At 40.1% G+C, this 23057-nt stretch overlaps 1 protein-coding gene and 1 long non-coding RNA gene across 6 annotated transcripts in view; one reads left to right on the top strand and one right to left on the bottom strand.

Moving 5' to 3' along the window:
• The window catches only part of LOC147365720 (uncharacterized), a 219257-nt gene extending 205014 nt beyond the window's left edge, over positions 1–14243 (bottom strand). For 2 of the 3 annotated variants that reach the window (XR_015132675.1, XR_015132676.1), the window contains exon 1: positions 13928–14053. This is a non-coding gene — a long non-coding RNA (uncharacterized LOC147365720). Of the gene's footprint in view, positions 1–13927; positions 14054–14109 lie in introns of those variants that run through there. The other variant, XR_015132677.1, reaches the window with a different exon arrangement.
• The window catches only part of NKAIN2 (sodium/potassium transporting ATPase interacting 2), a 1179899-nt gene that overhangs the window by 981051 nt on the left and 175791 nt on the right, over positions 1–23057 (top strand). Inside the window, exon 1 of one of the 3 annotated variants that reach the window (XM_086317025.1) lies at positions 15167–15361. The exons of the other annotated variants lie outside the window; for them this stretch is intronic. Within the exon in view, the coding sequence (XP_086173151.1) occupies positions 15167–15361 (195 nt within the window). Of the gene's footprint in view, positions 1–15166; positions 15362–23057 lie in introns of those variants that run through there. 3 annotated transcript variants of the gene reach the window in all.

The following is a 23057-nucleotide window of genomic DNA, read 5'->3' as shown; positions in this document are numbered from 1 at the left end:
ACTGAGGAGCCTGACAGGCTACGTCCATGGGGTCACAAAAGAGTCAGACACAACTGACTTAACACTGACTAGTACTAGGGAGGGTACTGACTCATGAACAAGAAAATCTAAAGAGGTGGTACCATCTTCAGGGTCAGCAGAACCCAGCGACACAAGTGATGTGAATTTATCAGAAATGTGCTCTTGTCTTCTCTTCATTGTTACTCTTTGGTTTTCTTCTGTGTTATTGCTTCACTCTTAGACACGCTCCCTGATACGGCAGGAGAGACGGCACTAGGCTTCTGCAAGTTCTCTAAGTCTGTGTTCTATTCAACCACAGACAGAGACACTCTCTTCTGACGTCCAGCCCAGTTCCCCAACATGGGCTCTTAATTGCTTCCACTTGAAATAGGGCCCTTCTCTTTTACAAATCACTGTGTTTAAGGGGATGAAGTAGTGTGATCAGTCCACTTAACATCACCAGGAAAGTCAGTTCCCAAAACAAAAGTGGTAATCTTGTTATCAGAAGCAAGAGAAAGGGGTGTCAAACAGGTAAATATAAATACTCGGTTACATGCTTTTAAGAAGAGAAAAGCTCCCTGGACTCTTAAGTAGAGACATCTGTCTAAGGGATCAATAGAAGTAATTAGCGAGCTTACTTACAGATAGCCAATTCCAGATGTTGAAGGAGAGAAAAAGGCATTTTGCTTAAATGATGATCCCTGGAAGGTCAATAGTGTAAGAGTGCATAATTTGTCCAATGTAGAACAGCAAAAGTGTGAAAAAGAACACTGGAGTAAGATTTAGGTGATCTGAGACTTCTACCTGGTTCTGCTACTTACCAGCAGATAATATAATTTCTTTGTGGCTTCAAGACTCTAAGGGTTACACAAATCAGAGAAGACGAAAATACAGCAAGCTCATTCTAATGCTTAAATACCAATTTTCTTATGAGATGGCAGAATGGTTTGAAGTGAAAGGAATAGGTTTAACAAAAGATTTTTCTCATAGGCACAGCATTACTTTTTAAAAATCCCAACTGTGAGGAAGTCTTACAGATTATAGCCAGAATATTATTTATTTTATGCACTTTCCCAGAGGCAGGGAACAGAGCTGCACTTCTTAATGCAAGACCTTTTTTTCTCACAAGATACTGTTCTCAAGAAGTTTGACTCCATTTGTGACCCGTGTCTGTCTTGAATCAGCTATATAGATCTTCAAATCAGAGGTTTGAATTCTGAAAAGATCACTTGAGCAAATGGTTGTAAGTTATTTAAATAAAAGATGAAATTCATCATTGCATTTCCTCACTGGTTCTTTCATATAGATTAAGTGGTTCGTTTGTATGGCTTCATTTCTTAAAATTTTCCATTTTAACTTAATTTCCAAAAGCCAGTTTTTCTATATTTATTTTGTCCTAAACTAAGAATTAAATCACGAAGATACATCACGCACATATTAAAAATATCAAGTAGGAAGAAAAGCCATTTCCTTGAGCCTCCTCTGTAATATTGATCTGTGTTTGCCTCCTCCATCTTTCTGACACTAAAGTTTCCTTCATTCCACTAAGGCACTAAATACAATCATCAAAGTGTCTAAACATAAATCGCAGTCATACCTGGGCATAATTTCTTTCTTTCCCTGGGACACATCTTCTCCTAAAAATCTAAGTTTTAAACTACACAGGCAGCAGTTCGATGGAAGATTTGACACCATGTCAGTTTCGTGGGTTTCCCTCGCTGCCACAGCAAGGGGCTTGGTACCTGGACCAGATTCTGCTCTTCACTAAGGCTATGACCCTAGTGACCAGGGAGAAAAAATGCTACTTCTCAGGATTCAGGAAGGTGGAAACCTAAATTATAGGCCTTTACTTTATTTTGTATCTGGAGAGAGGCAGCTGTTCAAAATGAAAGCAAAGAGGAAATTATCTGGTTCATTTCAGAGTACCAAACAGTTGGGTAGGAACCAGTGATACATCAAAAGTATTTTCAGAATTCTTCTATAGTTTATCTGACTTTGCTTTCACTTTTTTACAATTTGAAGTTATAACAAAAGGAGAAAAATCATTTTCATTGAGCACCTATTTTGTGCTGCAGATACTTTATGTATTGTGATCTCAGAAAAACTTAGAAGTATTATCTACATTTTAAAAAGGAGGACAGGTTAATTAACTTGGCTAAGGTTAGACAGAAACCATCAAGGATCAGATTCAAAGTGTGTCTCATTCTAAAGCCCCTACTCTTTTTACATTGTCTTCATTAAAAAGTATATATAACCAGATTTACTTTGTATTACCACTTGAAAACAGAAAAAAAAAATTTTTGTGCTTTTTGCATAACCAACTGCGTGTGCACATGCTCAATTGTGTCTGATTCTTTGCAACCCCATGGACTGTAGCCCACCAGGCTCCTCCTATCCATGGAATTTTCCAGGCAAGAATTCTGGAGTGAGTTACCATTCCCTACTCCAGGGAATCTTCCCAACCCAGGGATTGGACCCGCATCTCTTATGTCCCCTGCACTGGCAGGCAGGTTCTTTACCACTGGCCCTACCTGGGAAGCCTAACTATCTAAAGAAGAAATAATTGCCAGGATTGAACTAAGTAGGAATATAGAAAGTAGACTAAAAGCAGGGGTGATGGGCCATATTCCAAAAGTCCCATTCAAAAAGCTCTTTTCCAAGTTTGTGGGAGTTCGTTGTGATCAGCTTTGAATTGATGAAATTCTGACACTCTGACAAAATATGTAGTAAATGAATCACTGAATGATCATATCGAGAGGCAGGTCCTAGGTCACTGTTATCATCAGCTTTATGAAATGGAGATCCATGGGACTAAGAGGCAACATTTGCATATCCACATATATAAATCCATATATTTAGCACACATTTAAAGATGAGTCAGACATTCTGGAAACACATTCTGTGAGATGATTCATACTTCATTGAATGATTCCTATATGTAAACAGTAGTCTAAAAGAGGAATTCCTAAATATCAAGAAAACTGATAGGCCCCTTCTTATTCTGTGAAATGCCGTATTTCACAAAGCATACTAGATTATGTCAAAGTCCATGGCCAGGTGGATTTTTTTTTTTCATTTAAGAGGTTCATAGCCACTACATACAGAATACCATGTTACACAACAATTTTCACTTATATTAGAAATATAACCAGCTCAATAGTGATATGAATTTCCTTCTCAAAATAAGTTATGTATAACTTAATTATAAGAAAACATTCAGAAATTACAAGTAGTAATAGGGCAAACCAAGGAAGATAATGTGTAAACAGCTAAAATTTGAAAATCACTGTATCAGGGAGAAAACATGAGCTTTGGAATAAGATAAGTATGAGCTACATCCAGGTCCTAGTTGTACTTTAGCAAGTCACTTAATCACTGAGCTTCAGTTTTCTCTCACTCTATACAAGAATGCTCTTGCCAAAGGACTGTAGTGAGGATGAGATGAGATAATGTCTATAAAGGTGTCAACAGATGTCGGTTTCCATCCATCACTTTTCTTTATTCAACACAAGTCCAAATTCTCAATCATCCAGGCTGACTCTAGGTTGTGTAAACTAAAAATCCCAGGTACTTGTGGGTACCACGTTCGACAGGATGCCCCATCAGGACTCTTAGATACTTCTACTTTAGTGTTCTATGATTCTCATCTTTCCTATAATACACTCCACTCACTGCCTCAGTACCCTTACAGTGCCTTTCCCAGGGAACATGTGCATACACACACACACTCATGCTCATACATACATTCATGTCACATGTGCACTTGGAGAAGGCAATGGCAACTCACTCCAGTACTCTTGCCTAGAGAATCTCATGGACAGAGGAGCCTGGTGGGCTGCTGTCCATGGGGTTGCACAGAGTCAGACACGACTAAAGCGACTTAGCATGCATGCATGCACTGAAGGAGGAAATGGCAAGCCACTCCAGTGTTCTTGCCAGGGACAGAGGAGCCTGGTGGGCTGCTGTCCATGGGATCGCAGAGTCAGACACGACTGAAGCAGCAGCAGCAGCACATGTGCATGGGAGAAGAAAATGGCAACCCACTCCAGTATTCTTGCCTGGGAAATCTCATGGACAGAGGAACCTGGCAGACTACAGTCTATGAGGCCGCAAGGGTCAAATATGACTTAGCGACTAAACCCACCACATGTACACACTCACATACATTTTATACACTTGTGCCCACACATAATCACACACATGCATACATGCAGAAGAAAATGACTGTAGCCTCACAGACCAACTCACCATTTTTTCCTTTCTAAATTATCTTGTTCACTTTATACCTTTGCCCATAATTCCCTTCTTACTTTAATATTCTCTGTTCTTTAAGGTCTAAAGTACCAACTTCTCTATTAAGCCTTTCATGATAACTCAACCAGATGTGACCTTCTTAACTTTAAAAGTGTTTTTTTCTTCATCTTTCCTAAGGTTACAGACATGTTCTACCTTATGATATAATTCCTCTTGTTGTTTGACTGGATATCAGGTCGTACAGTCTTTGAAGGCTATAATCATGCCTTATTTATATTTTATCCTTCACAGTGATGGCCTTCATTATCTTGAAGAACTGTAATCTTAGTTAATTTTCCTGAAATAGGGCGTTTCAGGTTCCCAGGAACCAAGACGTATTTAGAATACAAATAATTGAGGATGGATATTTTAATGATATACAGCTAATTTTACCTCAATGCACTATATTCAATCTAGGAAAGAGACAGGATCTAACTAGTTCTATGTCTAGTATAAGATTTTCATTTGTAATCCAACTAAACAGAGGTTATGGGTTTGTGGTCCTAAACTCAGGATTCCTCAAAAGTGGGCTATGGGCCTTTGAGTATTATAGACTTCTTTCCAATACTTTCACTGAGCTTCCTATATTCATGCTCCATTCTCTAGTATTGAATCATTCAACTTTCAGGCATAAATGCAGTTGAATTGCATATATTTATAAGGAAATATGAAATTGTTAATATTTTTATGAAATTTCCATATGGATATTATTGTGAAGATATACCACATATCTCTGATTCCCTCCTATGGGGTTGTAAAGACTATATGCGTTCTGCAGACAGGCAGGCTCCAAATAAGAGGAGCAGTGTGACTAAACTGAGCATGCTCAGTCCATTTTCCAAACTTGCCCATCAAATAAGTCACTCTTCATGGAGGTGGTGGGGTTAAGTGACAGGAAAGAGAGACATGAGAGATACATTTCTCCCATCCTTTTCCCTGAGGAGGAATGAAATGGAAATTTTTTTTTCCACTTGTGAAAACCTGAAGAATGGGAAATGAGTACGTTTCTAATTTATTGAGTCTAAAAAGTAAGTCCCAGAGATACAATAATTCTGACAGGAGTGAGCATCAGAAGTCAATCAGAACAGTCCTCCACAAACTAATTTCCTCAGACACTGATAGACAGTTTATCCTTTATGTCTAGAGGCTCTGAAATGATTTCTCAGACTCCACTAGTCCCCAAATTCATAGTCTATCCTATTTCCTATCTCAAATGATGCCCCCAAAATTAGGGTATCAAAAGTTTTTCGAATTTATTTTGGCTCACAGCAAGAAATGCCTTGCCCGTGTGCACAGGAGAAATACTGTCTTCTGTTTACATTGAAAAAAAGTACCTTGGAGTGTAAGAAAAGCTATGCCTACTTGAGATCATTGATTGAACACAAGTTTCTTATTCGTTTCCTTTAGCTGCTTTGCTTATGGTTTAAAAATGACAAACATCAAAACCTTTTACAACATTAAGATATTGCAACAAAATTATATACTATCCAGAAATCCATTTTAGTCAAAAGGAAAGGTTAAGCCAAATTATAGAGACAGAGCTCACATCGCCACACTCATTTTAAGTACATGAAACCTATTGACTCAATAAATGTCAATTCAGAAGCTGTATTTCTTGGATACTTTCCATATCCAAGAGACATTTATGCCAATTAGTTATTGAATATATTTAAACTCTAGGTTCTATGCTGATGTGCACTGCATATTGGGCCTCAGAAAGCAGTCAAGTACAGAAGGACTGTAAGGCCCAGGATGTGAATCCAACCCATGCTGATGGTAAGTTACAGGCATGAATACAACTAGCACAGAAGAGGTGCCATGTAGGTACCACGACTCTGTGTATAGAGTCTGAGGTGTTAGGTCAGAGTGGAGAGAAGAAGGTGTAGAGCTGGGTGGATAAGCCAATATTGTGTTCAGCAATACATACAGGCAAATGTAGGCTCTTTACACATAGGTAGAGGTCAGGATTGGGTGTACGGGGAGTTCCATACACAAACTGAGTAACCAGGGAACAGAATCTGGGCACTGATACCGAAAGACCACATCAGGACTGCCCTTTACTGTAGAGGGAAACATCTCAAAGTGCCGGGACATTTTCTCAGCTGTGTGTGAAACCACAGTTATTGGTAGGATTCTTCAGACAAAAATGATTCATTATTACAAATTGTCAGAAATCTCATTATGTCAATATCCTACAAAGTCTTACCACTAAGACCAAATTCATCCTCATTCAAGGTAACGATTCCCATTATACTTCTCTGGTCCTCCGTTTTCTGGAAAGGGAAGGTTGTTATCGCCTCTATATTACAGAATGAGAAAGCAATGTAGAGAATGATGCCCATGGCCATGAGTTCAATTTTTTTATTCACCATCTTTTACTTTTCCCACCAGCCCTGAAAGCTTAGTTCCCACTGGTAAACAGAGCAGAGAAATTACATAGTTACCTGGATAATTTAGACCAGGAGAAGAAAAAGCGATTGTTATGAAGTGTATGAGCTCTTTCAAATTTTCCTGAACACGAAATAATTTTACTCTTTACTTTTTTCTCATTCTCAGTGATCTCAGGCAGACACATACATCTCTCTTTATGGAAAATGATTAACATAGACTCAAGTAGGGAGAAATCAAATTATACAGTTAATAAAAACTAAAGCTTCAATTCATGCTAAGTGACAATACAGCACCAGGAAAAATTAATTACTGCCTTTTAGAGTGAAAGGAGTCAGATATGTCAGGTTTGAATTTATCTCACAGTAAATTTTAGTTCTTTTGTGACTGAATTTTTTAAAGTACAAAGTTACTGAAAACCATGTAGGTTTCCATGTTGGGGAATCAGAATGCTTCTGCATGTCATTCTGTGCATCCTAAGACATTTCAGTCGTGTCTGACTCTGCAACCCTATGGACTTCAGTCCACCAGGCACCTCTGTCCATGGGATTCTCCAGGCAAGAATACTGCAGTGGATTGCCATATCCCCCTCCAGGGGACCTTCCTGACCCAGGAATGCACCCTTGGCTCTTAGGTCTGCACTGGCAGGCGGGTTCTTTACCACTAGCGCCACCTGGGAAGCCCCGGCATGCCACTAGGCTGTTCCCCAAACTCTGCAAGGACAGAAGCTCCTGTCTTTGGGATCCCGTGCTATGTGTCTCTTCATTTGGCTGTTGGAAAACTGCTGTCAGGCAAGGGGTTTGCTCCATTCTGACCTATTGTAACTGATCAAAAATCTATTTCATCATACAAGCCATCTAAAGAATTTGCTTTCTCAGACTTCAATTCATGATTTCTGGGAGAATTGTGGGAAAATAAAAGAGAACCTTGGACTCTAGAAACCTTAAGCCTTCCATTTCTTACTGACCCTGGAAGCTAGAGAGTGTGGAGTCACACATCACTGCTGTCGCTGGCTCCAGCACCACGAGGACTACCATGACAACTGGAGCAAAGCTGCCGTGTGACCCCGGAACTGCACTGTCAGGCAAGAAGCCCAGGTCATCCAGCCTGCGTCAGACTTTCCTGGAGAAATTACAGGAAACCTAAGGGAAAACAGGAAATGTGGGGCCCAGAGGGAAAAGATGGTAGAGAAGGACCTTGAGCTCACCTGCACCCACAGAAACACCAAAATCACAAGTAACTGCTGAACAACCATCGATGAAAAAGATATTCTACATCCAAAGACACAAATAAGAAACCACAGACAGTAGGAGAGGGAGTGCACTCACGATTTGATCACATGCCATACCACCTAGGTGGACAAGCCCCAAACTGGAGAGCAACTATTGGCAGAAGTTCTCCCACAAGAGTGAGAGTTCTGAGCCCCAGGTCAAAATCCCTAGCCTAGGGGTCTGACATTGGGAGGAGAAGCCTCCAGAGCAACTAGCTTGGGAGGCAATCAGGGCTTGAGTGCAAAAGCTACACAGGACTAGGGAAAAAAGAGATTCTACTCTTGGAAGGTGTGCACAAGGTCTCACGTACACTGGTGCAGGGAAAAAGCAGTGACTTCACAGGAGCCTGGGCCAGACGTACCTGCTGGTCTTAGAGGGTCTCCTGGGGAGCCTGGAGGCAGCTGTAGCTCACCCTGGGGATGTGGACACTGGTGGTGGTATAGATATTGGTGAGTGTCATCTATATAAACTCTCATTGAAGGCAGACATCTTACCTGGGTCACAATCACCAATACCTTGCCTCACCCAATAGGCCATAGGCTTCAGTGTTGGTAAGCCTCAGGCAAAAAACCCAAAAGGGCAGGAACACAGCCCCCCATCCCCACCCCTAATCAGCAAACAAGCTGCCTAAAGACTTCCTGAACATACAGCCACCTCTAGACGTGCCTCTTAACATAGGCCTGCCCACTGGAGGGCCAAGACCCAGCTCCACCCACCAAAGGACAGGCACCGGCCCCTCCCACCAAGAAACTGGCACCAGGAGGGAGCAGAAACCAGAGGCCAGAAAGCTAAAACCTTGCAGCCTGCAGAACTCAGTTTGTAAATGCAAGTCAAAAGCTACCCTGGTCCTGGCTCTTAAGTAACAAGAGGGCACTGTACTGCTGGGACTCACAGAATCCCTTAAGAGGGTCACTTGTCCAAGATGGAGAAATGTAACTAACCTACCACAGAAAGAAAATACAAATAAAAATTTAAAGAAAATGAGATGGCAAAGGAGTATGATCCAGACAAAGGAACAAGATGAAACCTTGGAAGAACACCTAAGTGAAATGGAGATAGGCAGTTTACCTGGGAAAGGGTTCAGAATAATGATTGAAAAGATAATCCAATAACTCAGGAAATGAATGGATGCACAAAGTATTTAATAATTATAAAATATAAAGAATAGAGTTGAAGAATACAATAACTGAAATGAAAAACATTGGAAGGAATTAATGGCAAAACTAAATGAGGCAGAAGGATGAATGTGCTGAAGACAGACTGGAACAGAAGAAAAAGGAATGAAGAGAATTGAGGATAGTTCAAGAGACCTCTGGGACAATTTCCAATGTACTAACATTTATATTATAGGAGTCCCATGGGGAGAAAAGCAAGAGAGAACATGCCTAAGAAAACATGTGAAGAGATAATAGCTGAAAACTTCCCTAACATGGGAAAGAAAACAGTCATCCAAACCCAGGATCCACAGAGAATCACATGAAGGATTAACCCAAGGAGGAACAATATATTAAGACACATAGTAACCAAACTGACAAAAATTAAAGTTACAGAGAAAATTTTAAAAGCAACAAGAGAAAAGCAATATACAAGGGAACTTCCACAAGGCTCTGCAGGACAAAAGGGACAGCTACAATATATTTAAAGTGATGGAAGGAATAAACCTACAACCAAGAAAGAAAATGGAGCTGGAGAAATCATGCTCCCTGACTTCAGACTATACTACAAAACCACAGTAATCAAGACAGTATGTTATTGGCATTAAAAACAGAAATATAAATATGTAGTACAGGACAGAAAGCACAGAGATTAACCCAGGAACCTATAGCCGCCAAATCTATGACAAAGGAGCCAAGAACATACAATGGAGAAAAGACAGTCTTTTCAATAAGTGGTGCTAGAAAATCTGCAGAGCTACATGTAAAGAATAAAATTTGAACACTCCCTAAAACCACACACAGAAATAAACAAGATGGGCTAAAGAGCTAAATGTAAGACCAGATACTATAAAACTCTTAGAGGAAAACACAGAACACTCTTTGACACAAATCACAGCAAGATCTTTTTTCATCCACCTCCGAGAGTAATAAGAATAAAAAGAAAAACTAAACAAATGGGACCTAGCTAAACTTAAAAGCTTTTGCACTGCAAAGGAAACCATAAACAAGATGAAAACACAACCTTCAGAATGGGAGAAAAATATTTGCAAATGAAGCGACTAACAAAGGATTAATCTCCAAAATATACAAACAGCTCATGCAGCTCAATAAAAACAAAAAATCCAGTTAAAAAAAAATGGTCTGAAGATGTAAATAAGCATTTCTCCAAAGACAACACAGGGCTTCCCAGGCAGTGCAATGGTAAAGAATTTACCTGCCAATGCAGGAGACACAGGTTCTATCCCTGGGTTGGGAAGGTCCCCTGGAGGAGAAAATGGCAATCCAGTCCAGTATTCTTGCCTGGAAAATTCCATGGACAGAGGAGCCTAACAGGCTACAGTCTACGGGGTTGCAAAGAGTCAGACATGACTGAGCACACACTTTAACTTTAGACATACAGATAGCCAACAAACATGAAAAGCTGCTCAACATCACTAATTATTAGAGAAATTCGAATCAAAACTACAATGAGATGTCATCTCACACTGGGCAGAATGGCTATTATCAAAAAGTCTACAAGCAATAAGTGCTGGAGAGAGCATGGACAAAAGGGAACCCTCTTGCAGGGAATGTAAATTGATACAGCCACTATGGAGAACAGTATGGAGGCTCCTTAAGAAACTACACATAGAACTGCTATGTGACCCAGCAATCCCACTACTGGGTATATACCCAGAAAAAACCATATTTTAAAGACACATGCACCTCAACATTCACCGCAGCACTGTTTACAATAGCCAGGCTGTGAAAGCAATCTAAGCGCCCATTAACAGAGGAGGGGGTAAAGATGTGGCACATGTATACAATAGGACATAACTCAGCCATAAAAAGGAAAGAAACTGGGTCTTCTGTGCAGATATGGATGGACCTACAGGCTGTCACACAGAGTGAAGTCAGAAAGAGGAAAAAACAAATATTTCATATTAACGCATATATGAGGAATCTGAAAAAATGAGTGTAGATCTTATTTACAAAGCAGAAATAGAAATACAGATGTAGAGAACAAACGTATGGGTACCAAGGGGAAAGCGGGGATGGAATGAATTGGGAGACTGGGATTAACATGTATACACTACTATGTATATAATTGATTGCTAGTGGGAATCTGTGGTATAGCACAAGGAGCTCAGCTCGATGTTCTGTGATGGCCTGTATGTGTGATAGGGCAGGAAGGGAAGTGTAAGGGGAGGGGACGTATGTGTACATACAGCTGATTCACCTTGTTGTATGGCAGAAACTAACATTCTAAAGCAATTATACTCCAATAAGAAGATTATTTCACCCGTTCAGATATGATGGAGAAATCAAAAGTTTTGCTGCTGCTGCTGCTGCTAAGTCGCTTCAGCCGTGTCCAGCTCTGTGCGACCCATAGACAGCAACCCACCAGGCTCCCCCGTCCCTGGGATTCTCCAGGCAAAAACACTGGAGTGGGTTGCCATTTCCTTCTCCAATGCATGAAAGTGAAAAGTGAAAATGAAGTCGCTCAGTCGTGTCCGACTCTAGCAACCCCATGGACTGCAGCCTACCAGGCTCCTCCGTCCACGGGATTTTCTAGGCAAATCCCATGGACGGAGTAGCCTATCAGACTCCTCTGTCCATGGGATTACAGACGTGCAAAAGCTAAAAGAATTCAGCGCCACCAAACCAGCTTCACCACAAATGCTAAGGGAACGTCTTTAGGTCGGAAAGGTCACAACTAAAAACAAGAAAATTACAAAATGGGAATATTCATGGGTAAAGGCAAACCTATAGTAAAGGTGGGAAATTATCACACACAAACCAGTAGGGAAGTTAAAAGACAAAAGTAATAAAATCATTTGTATTCACAATAAGCAGTTAAGGGATACACAAAACAATTAAATGTAAAATATCAAAACCAGCAATCATGAAAGGAGGAGAGGACACGTGAAGAATATTTAGAATGAATTTGAAATTAAGCAATCAGCAACTTAAAACAATTACATATACATAGACTGCTATACCAAAACCTCATTGTAACCATGAACCAAAAATCTATGATCAATATATACGCAAAAAGGCATCCAAACACAACACTATAAGACAGTCACAAAGGAAAAGGGAAGGGAAAAAGTCCTCCAAAACACCCAGCTAAGTTCCTGTGCTTCAAGCATGCATGCTTCCTTCTGTTCAGATCCTGAATAAGGTACTACCCTAGCCACCCAACCCTCCAACCAATCTGGTCAGAATTCAAAGAACCTGGAGTAGCCCTGAGGTTCCTAGACTCACATTGAATATGATTTCCTCTATAATAAACATAATAGTATTGGCCACTGAATTAAGCATCTACTATATCTGTGTCCTCTATTAAACCCTGGACATGCACTTTAATTTGCTTAGGAAGACCATCCAAGGTTAGAGTTACTCAAATTCACACAAACCCAACCTGGATTCTACAACCCATGTTCCTTCTATGGCACTGCTTATGAATAAGGGCTTGTCCGCCTGGGTCTCCAGGTTAACACAGCGATTTCCTCCTCTTGGGGTGTAGCCCTATCCTGAAGGTAGGCAGTCTTGACTGAGGCTCTGACACTCTCTGAACGTTGTCTTATTAGCCTGGAGCGTTGCTCCTTCACGGATGGCTTCCTGGCAACAAGGCCATGCATGGTCACTGTTCAGGCCAGCACTGCTGGCTCCATCCACACAGAAACGCTAGGTTATAGTTGGTTCACCCAGCCTGATCTACCTTCAATACCTCCTCCATAATAACTGCTGACGAGAGATGTTTGGATGGTCACCTGCTATTGGCCAGCATTACCTTAAGTACCTAAAATTTACAGTTGAACTTGACTGGTATTCATCCACCCTGGACCCTCAGGTTGCCTATCATCCAAGCCCACATCACATCATGGCCACAAACATTAACAAATATTCCTTTGGCATGTTGACATAGTAGAAAAGTCCTTATGCAAGAGAAATACCAAGAAACAACAAATGTCAGATGTACACAGAGAGACTCTAGGTTTCCACTGAATCCTGGGTTCACACTGTCAGCGGGAAATTCATTACACAGGTTTGTAAAATTACATCAGTGTGATAAAGTTGAAAAAAGTCATGATTCGTGATGTTGAGTCACAATTAGTCTCAGGTGATGGCAATTCATTCTATAGGGGCTATACCATACACCAGTTCTTCACAATGAGCATGAAAATCACCTGGGTTTCTTGTTACACCACGGACACTTAACTCCGGACATCTGAGGCAGAGCCTGAGGCTCTGCATTTATAACAAGCACCCCTAACAGGCTGAAAGCTACTGATTCTCAGACTACACTTTGCAGAAGCCCATAGACCTCCTTGATACAGGCTGAAAAAGGAAATAATACAACTGACTTACCAGAATCTAAGCCATGCATGTAGGTGTCCATAAACCTTCCAGCCAAGTCACATGATCTTACCAGAAAAGCAATTATTCATAGAGGTAAAAGACCAAGCCAGCACTGATTCTCAGAGCTAAGAATGTGCGGGAGATGGAGCCTGGGGTTGAGAGGACTGGAAGCACAATGAGAAATCAAGAGAGGGAAGGACTAGGCACCAGTGACTGAAAGAGAAACGACATTGTTCAATCGAATACCACATCTGAAAAGCAAAGAAGGCAGCCTGAGGTATTCAAAATCAGGACCAGGAGTGCTACCTCCAGGACACCAGACTTACTGGCACAGAAAAGGCAAACTTCAAAGTCTCAACAACAAGCAATGAAAAGAAATCAGTGCAGGCAAACCAAAAACGCCAGAGCAAGCACAGGGTCACGAATGTCCAGAAGGCAAGCAGGTAGATTCCCAGATATGGGAAGTGCACTTACCTGCTGATCTTCAGCTTCCAGAAGGAACTGGCTGAGGGAAATCAAAGTGTCCTAGTCCCAGAAAAAGTAGCCTGTCCAGGAAGGAAGCCAGGAAGGAATGAAGTAAGGGAGCTGGAAAACTCAGTTAAAGGCTCAGCTTTACTGCCCACATCAAATCTGCTGTAGCCTTACATCATACTGACCCAATGAAGAGCGTGTATTCCTTCCTATGTGCACGAGGCACAATCAACACGTGGGAGTTAAATGGCTCTAGCTGTGAAAACTGACAAGCAGTACGAGGCACGAGGCACGGCTGGTAGAGCCCTGAGTCTCAGAGTTCTTGGATCAGCCGTATCAGCATCACCTGGGAACGTGTTGCTGCTGCTGCTGCTAAGTCGCATCAGTCGTGTCCAACTCTGTGCGACCCCATAGACGGCAGCCCACCAGGCTCCCCCATCCCTGGGATTCTCCAGGCAAGAACACTGGAGTGGGTTGCCATTTCCTTCTCCAAAGCATGAAAGTGAAAAGTGAAAGTGAAGTCGCTCAGTCGTGTCCGACTCTGTGCGACCCCATGGACTGCAGCCTACCAGGCTCCTCCATCCATGGGATTTTCCAGGCAAGAGTACTGGAGTGGGGTGCCATTGCCTTCTCCACCTCCACGTGTTAGGACTTGTAAATTCTCGGCCCTGCTCCAAACTTACCAATCAGAAACTGGGGGTGGTGCCTGCAGCCTGTGATTCGACCAGCCCTCCACGTGGTTCTGATGCACTGCTCACTGCAATGAAGTCTATTGAAGGCATGGTGGAGAGAGAGGGCAGCTGTGGCCAAGGACGATCAATATAAGTGGGCTTGATAGTGGTGGTTTTTAAAGAGCTAGTGAAGACCAAAGCCTGTTTACAGAGAGAAGAAAACCCAGTAGAGATAATGTAAAATAATAAGTAATAAAATGTGCTCAGTGATCAACAAAGTTCCACGATGATATTCTGTGGTAGAGTTTCATCAATGTTGAGGAATCATTCAGTGTGTGTAGGATAATAATGTTTTGATACTGATAAGCAGAAACACCATGAATGCCAGAAGGGGTCAATTCACAATATGTGCTTGCAAATTCTCTCTGATGTATTTTAAAGAATTTCACCAAGCTACTTGGTGCCCTTGCTTGTGAAGAGATATTCACCAAGGGGGAAAAAAAAACTTCCCAAAAGCAAAGCTGGTTGTCTATTGGGATCTGTTTGACAAAAACAGAATTTTGTTTTAAATATGAACACAAGTGTAAGACACAAAACCAGCAAAGCATGTGGGGCTTTAATTACAGGCATACCTTGTTTTATTGTGCTTTGCTTTATGGTGCTTCAGAGAGAGGGCATTATTTACAAATTGAACGTTTGTGGCAAGCCTGCACGGAGCAAGTCTGTCAGCACCGTTTTTGTTAATGTCCTGTCTCTGAGAATTTTGGTAAGTCTCACAATATTTCAAGCTTTTTCACTATGATGGTGTCTGTTGTGGTGATCAGTGGTCTTTGATGTCACTATTATAAAATGATTGCAACTTGCTGGACGAGCAGATATTGGTGAGCATTTTTCAGTAATAATTTTTAATTAAAAAAAACCCATGTTGCTATATTCTATAATAGCGAGTAACCTTTATGATATTCTAACTAGGTTAAATTCTTAAATTGCTTCAATTTTGTAGGAACCTTTTCAGATTCATTGGGTAAATTCAAGCCATTCTCTCGGTTCTGTGAACAATCACTGATTGGTGAAAAATGATTAAAATTGCTCCTTTTCACGAGAGTGTTTAAGTGATTTTGATACTCCTAAAGAGATTCTCTAAGTGCCTGGTGCTGAGAATTTATATATAATCATTGTCAACTACAGCATAGTGCAGTATATTTAAGAGCTAAAATGAGTAGTTGTCAATAGAGGCAGATTATTAACAGTTGGGCATAAACTAGTCATTTATAGATTTAAAATTATAGCTTATTTTTCTAAGTCATTTCATATGAACTAGATTGAGTGATATGCTCTGTAGTTTACATTCCCTATTTCAGTGGTACTGAATAAACCTGGGTAATAGATAATCATGTCATATATGATCTTTAGTTTCTCTCTACTCACATCATCACAGAATCATTTTAAGGGAAGAGATTGTGTAAAATTTGAGTGTAACCCTCACTCTTGAAGGACCACCCAGTCTTTGCATGGATACCACTAGCTACAGGGATTCACTGCTCACAACACCACCCATTCTATTTGGGAGCACTTCTAATCCTTTGAGAATTGTCTGCCTTACCGCCCAGATAAATTCATTGGCTTGAATCTTTGGCTTCTCCCTAAAGTTAAATATAAATGAGTCTGATCCCTCTGTTTTTCTTATATTTCTTTAAATATTTGAAGGCAATTATAAGAATCCCTTTTAGTCTTTTCCAAACAATTCAACCCAAATTCTCTCAAAATGCCTCATAAGACATTGTTTTTAGACCCTACAACTACTTTAGACAAAGAATGTAGTTTTGTCAGTGCCTGTCTTCAGATGCAAACTCTGAAACAGTCTGACAAAGAAACTGCAAAAGATCCCTCAGCTGAATGAGAAGGTTGGGTGTCACATAATCCCTATGTCCATTGCCGGAAAATAGCAGTTACTTTATTATTCCTTTATTGAGGTAGCTTAACAAAACCCACCATAACTTAAAATTGTACACAACTTTTTTCTCAATGGGATTTCCAACTCCATTTTGGACAGGCTAACATGTATGATGTACATTCAAATTGCCTCTTGGTTTATGAATCTGAGCTTTTGAATGGGGAATTATTAAGCTATTACTTTTCACAAGACTTCTCAGGTCACTTTTGATACTCTTGAGAAGAGAATCACCAATAAGTAGAAAAGAACATTTGATAGAGAATGATAGCTTTCTGTAGGAGCGTGAAGGAAAAGAGTGAGTTGGAAGGAAGCACATCTTTTAAATAAGGCCTAAGTTGTGACTGATGCTGTGGCAATATCAGCACCATTTCTGGAACGAACTACTCTGTTCACCGCCTTACTTCCTCATCTTTTCACCTCTGCAACAAAATTACTGGATCATTTCTTTCCTCATATTTGTGTCCCCAGCTTCCACTTCTATGTTCTCTCAGACTTCTGGGAAGGATATCCCCTCTTCGTAAAGGAGAGTAAGGATCTACATGCTTCCCCATAGAAAAGTAATGATGAGCATTTTCCTGTTTCTCAGTATTTTCTTCTAGAAAGACCGTGAGTGACTTTCCCACAAGTAGCCTCTTGGTCTTGTGCATTACAAAAGCTGCAAAGAGCTCTTTGGAAGCCATCCAAAGAAAATAGGTACATATACTTAAAGAGGTGTTTTATTTAGACTTAGAGGTTTATTTATATTTGCACAAATTCTAAGCGGTATTGATCCATGTACTTGCCGGGGTAAAACAAGACAAGAGACAAATCTTACCACTTAAAAAAAAATTCTCTCATGTGAATAAAGTACAACTAAAATATCTTTAAAAGCTTCTTCATCCAAATGCATGGCTAATATACCTCTACTGTAAATGCAGGGCACAATGAATTTTGGATTAGTGTTGGCAAACCACCTAAGAGGACATGTCAAGGTCTTTTATAGCGCTGTGTACACTTCTGAACAGCATTTAGAAGTTTTTTCAATAAATGGTATGAATTATGAGTCCACCGTTTTTTACTCTACAACTTTCTCCTAAAGAGTACCAAATATGGTGTTTTGGCAATGACTGATTCGGAGGTAAAAAGAATTTCTTTAAGATGTAGAAAGATCCAGGGGAACGCATGAAGTCGGACAAAAATAGGTTTGAAACCTACTTTCATCTTTCATAAAAATAACTTCATGCAATTATATATGCCCTCCAGGCCTCATTTTTTTCTTCTGTTAAATAAAGATGGTAATCTCTACTTCTAAATGTTGTTGAGGCATATACTAGGTAATAAATCCATAGTTTTCCTTTCTTTCTGCAGCATATATATTTTCTCAAACTTAACAATAGGTGGCTCAGACGGTAAAGTGTCTGCCTACAACACGGGAGACCTGGGTTCAATCCCTGGGTTGGGAAGGTCTCCTGGAGAAGGAAATAGCAATTCTTCCCTGGAGAATCCCATGGATGGAGGAACCTGATAGGCTACAGTCCATGGGGTCGCAAAGAGTCAGACACGACTGAGCGATATTTACTTAGGAGATATTTATATTAGAAATGAACAGATTTACAAAGGTTTTTACAAATTTTATATTCACTAGTACTTCATTTCATTTCTAGTTATGGTCCTCAGTAACTGAAAAAATGACTAAATAAACTTAAGCATCAATAACATTAGCACTTGGCCCCTCTGCATCTTGCTACCATTCTTTGGTCATATTCCCATGAATTATTCTCTCCCAGAGAATGAATGAAGAAAGGAAAGGACATAAAACTTTATTAGCCTTTCTGGTAACAAATTTAACTAACAGATACTTTAAACTGTGGATCAAAATGTGATTGTCCTCCCAATTCAATTCCATTGATAAGTTAAAATCTTTGGAGGCAAGCATAGATACTATCCAAGCCAGCATTTCCAACTTTGGAAAAATGGTGATGTAAGTACTTGGGGGGGACTGTACATCTAGGTGGGATAATGATGGCCAGTGATGCTGGGGGACCACTGAGGAGGACATTTCTGTGTTCCTGAATGTCACCAAGCCTTCAGTATCATCAGCCTCTATGACAATTAAAAATCCACATACAAGTGCTTTAAAAACAAAGAATACGGTGGCCTTCAGATGAGTGCCAAAATGGCAGTGAAATCTCTTGAAATAGCTAACCCGTCCTTGCCTCCCTGATCCCCTAGAGTGAATGCAGATCATTTTACAGGGCTCTTAGACGGGAAAGGAACACTCACAAAATGGGAAAAGATACCTGCAGGGAGGGAACAAACGAGAAAGTGAAAAAACAGCAGGAAAAGCTGCCTGAAGAGGTTTCACTACATCGAAAACTATAAAGTCAGTGAGAAGCTGGTCTTTCATTACTGTAGCCAGCCGAGAAGGTCCTGCCTCTAGCCTCTGTTAGGAAGGGTGTGAAAGAGACAAGACTCATTTTGCCAAACTTAGATCCCACTCATTGCCGATAAGTCCTACCTTTGGAAGTAAAAAAACAATCAAGAATTCTGAGCCTGGAGGTTCAGTTAACTTTAACATAGTATGGCAGCTTCCTTATTGAGTTCTTTCTTTCTTTTCCTTGCCATCTTTTCCTTTGCTTTCCCTCCCTCCTTCTCTCCCTTCCATCTTTACAGCTCTTTCACAACATACAAGGATCACCTTGAAACGAAATTCTTTATATTCAAAATGCAGGCTTTCTTTTCTAGCTAAGAGTTAATATGCATTTCTTGAGCAGAAACAGTGACTATATTGGGGTTTAACATACCCCTTTACCCACAAGAGGAAAACAATGGACCAAGATGATTTTGTTCATTATATATATACACACACACACACAGCAAGTATAACATTATGATCTTGAAAAAGGAAAGGAATTAATCAAGAAAAGCTGTTAGAAGGGGTAGCCCAAAGAATTAATTTAAATACACTATTGATACTATGTGTAAAATAGATAACTAACAAGAACACACTGTATAGACAGGGAACTCTATATAATTCACTGTGATGACCTGAACAGGAAGGAAGTCCAAAAGAGAGGGGATACATGTATATGTATGGTTCACTCATTTTGTTGTACAGTAGAAACTAACACAACACTGGAAAGCAACTACACTCTAATAAAAAATAATTTAAAAGGGGAAAAGTGCAGAGGTAAGTGCAGGATGTTAATAGGAAGTGAGTGAAAGTCACTCAGTTGTGTCCGACTCTTTGAGACCCCATGGACTATACACAGTCCATGGAATTCTCCAGGCCAGAATACTGGAGTGGGTAGCTATTCGCGTCTCCAAGGGATCTTCTGGACCCAGGAATCGAACTAGGGTCTTCTGCATTGCAGGCAGATTCTTTACCGGCAGGGAATCCCTAAAAGGAAGTACTGAGGAGGATTTCATTAAAACTTTTGCAATAATACTCACACAATGCAGAGGGTGCAGACCAGTTGTGGGGTAACATAAAACATTTATCTGGACCAAAGTGGCAATTAGAATAAGATTTAGAAAAGTGAAATAATGGCCTTTACTGCAACACAGACATGAGAAACCTGTTTCTAGGCAAGAAATAATGAAAACATATAATGGTGATGAACTTTAAACATTCTATATTAGAAATCCAAATATCAGATTTTCCTCATTTGATTTTAGAGCAGTGTTTGTAATGTTTTTCATGCTCACAGGAACATATTCTTAATCTTTCCTTGAATAACTAAAGACAGGAGCCAGGAACTGGAGCTAACAATACCAATGGTATCATACTGAACTATGATCCATAATCAGCCAAATGCCAAAGTTACCCATAATCCAGAATTCTAGAAGAAAGTGGGGCACAGAGGTATATTTAGTGTTCCATCTACTTAAGTTTATCACAGTAGGATGAATTACATCTTTGGATTTTGGAGTTGGTTGATACGAACTCCCTTATGTTCTGGGCTACATTCCTATGTGTGCAACATTCATTCAACTTGTTAATAAAGTGCATTTGTAATTTTGAGTATCTTCTCAAAACCATATTTTCTTAGCTCCTTCTTCCTGGAATCTGGAACAAATAATTGTTTTTACTGATTCTTGTGTTACCAGGATAAATTTAGCAATAGAGTTTTTATATGTATAAGCAGGTTTGCATAGATTTCAGCATATATTAATAGAAGAAAATAGCTATATTTAAGGGCTTCCCTGATAGCTCATTTGGTAAAGAATCTGCCTGCAATGCAGGAGACCCAGGTTCAATTCCTGGGTCGGGAAGATCTACTGGAGAAGGAATAGGCTACCCACTCCAGTATTCTTGGGCTTCCCTCGTGTGGCTCAGCTGATAAAGAATCCACCTGCATTGTGGGAGACCTGGGTTCAGTCCCTGAGTTGGGAAGATCCCCTGGAAAAGGGAAAGGCCACCCAGTTTAGTATTCTGGCTGAGAGAATTCTATGGACTATATATTTAAAGAAACAGACTGTATAACTAACAGAAGAAAACAATTATATTTAGGGTTAGAATATTCAGTTCACCAGCTGGAAATGATCATAATTTGAATGAATCTAAGCAATGAATGATCATAATTTGAATGACTTTTTCAGTTTCCTAATGAATTAGTATCCACATGTAGATACTGGCAATGAGATATAACACAGTGCTTTCTGATGATCTTCTAAACTTTAACCCAGTGTGTATTGGTTGTAAAAAATGAGTTAATTGAGAATAAGTGATTCTTGGTGTCAAATATAGCCTTTCCCACTATCCCAACTCCATATCCTCAGCTAATTACCGATGCCATTCAAATCACAGGTTCAATCCTAACTGCTTCTCTTAGCTCTAACGTCTAAATATATATGCTTTTATTAATATAAATATTTGACCTTCCAGAGTATTTTTATTGTTAAAGTTTGCTTCATACCATTAAATGTGCTTGTTTGGCATTCCTCTAATATCATCACCAGAAGTGTGTTTTAATGTAATTTAGACTATTTCCCATTCTGACTCTGAGAGTATTAAAGTATTACTTAAGTAGTCCTCTGAGGTGGTCCTGGTCGCACCTACCTGGACTCTCAGGGAACACAGCAGAATAGTGTGGGGTTATTAAGATGAAGCATTTGGGTTTCACAGCATCCGTTTGATCACTCCATCATGACTGCACTGGTCTTACCATGTTTCCTGCACTGTCCACCCCAGTCCTGAAGGGGACTTGATTATGTTGACTGTAATCTCTCTCTGTTCATGCTTGATAGTGCCAATGTCCTGTCCCTGATCAAAAGTCTTTCAATAAGCCAGGGTATTTGGTTTGGGACTTAGGTCATTCCCCATTCTCTCTCCAGTGCATCTTTCTGAAATGCTTTTATACTCTTCCTTAGAAATGCTCACCTCATGAAAAAATAAGGCTCATGCTTGTGCTCAGTCGTGTCCAACTCTTTGCGACCCCAATGACCATAGCCCGTCAGGCTCCTCCGTCCATGAGATTCTCCAGGCAAGAATACTGGAATGGGCTGCCATGCCCTCCTCCAGAGGAATCTTCCCAACCCAGGGATCAAACCCAAGTCTCCTGCGTCTCCTACATTGAAGGCAGATTCTCTACCCCCTGAGCCACCTGGGAAACCCCCAAAATAAGGCTACTTGTCCTTAAATACATAAATATTCTTAGCTCTACAATTTTTATTATTTGGTCTATGCTACCTAAAATGGTCTTTTTTCCCCCCAGGTTGTGGATCTTTCTAACCTGGATCCTGTTTTAGACCCCAGCTAGCATTCCCATCTCTGAAAGTCTGTCCCACCAGAGCCCACAGGCAACATACCCTCTGAGTTCCCAGACACAAATGGTCCACATCTCTCACTTATCAAATTATTCCTTTTATTATTATGTTTTATCCCCATCTATCTCATCCTCCAAAATAAGCCCTGTAATGTTAGAGATTGCATTTTATATCTCTTCTGTTTGTCATGGCCTGGTAGAGTATTTTGCATATGGTATATGAACAATTAATATTTATTAGTAACTATACTGACACCAACTTGATGGACATGAGTTTGAGTAAACTCCGGGAGTTGGTGATGGACAGGGAGGCCTGGCGTGCTGCAATTCATAGGGTCACAAAGAGTCAAACACGGCTGAGAGACTGAACTGGAACTCGAATACCAACAACTAGACTTCTAGACATTAACTAAGCAATCTATAGCAGGGAGAGAATCAAATTTCAATATTATTATTCAAAAAGAGGAACTAAGTAAGAAAATTCCAAAAATCTAAGAAAATATTTCTGGCTTTTTAAACTACAACTCAAAGCTTATCACTCTGACCTTCTCCTTCTAACTTCTGCAATATAGAATCAGTTGGTTACAATTAGAATAAATTATGCACCAAATGCCATAAATTATGAAAGCAAATTTTAGCTTTATGTTGAAATTCTTAGACATTACTAGTATCATTTTCTCATTTACTTGTCAACCTATTTTTTTTTAATTATCAAATGCTTGCTTATTTTTTGTTGGGCAATTAGGCTTCTTACATTGCCC

This window comes from Bos grunniens, chromosome 9 (assembly GCF_055505025.1).
Source record: "Bos grunniens cultivar Pamir isolate PY7600 chromosome 9, Bosgru_T2T1.0, whole genome shotgun sequence".
Classification (NCBI taxonomy): Eukaryota; Metazoa; Chordata; class Mammalia; order Artiodactyla; family Bovidae; genus Bos; species Bos grunniens.
The sequence above is the reverse complement of the archived record's forward strand: the minus strand, read 5'-3'. Positions and strand labels throughout refer to the sequence as shown.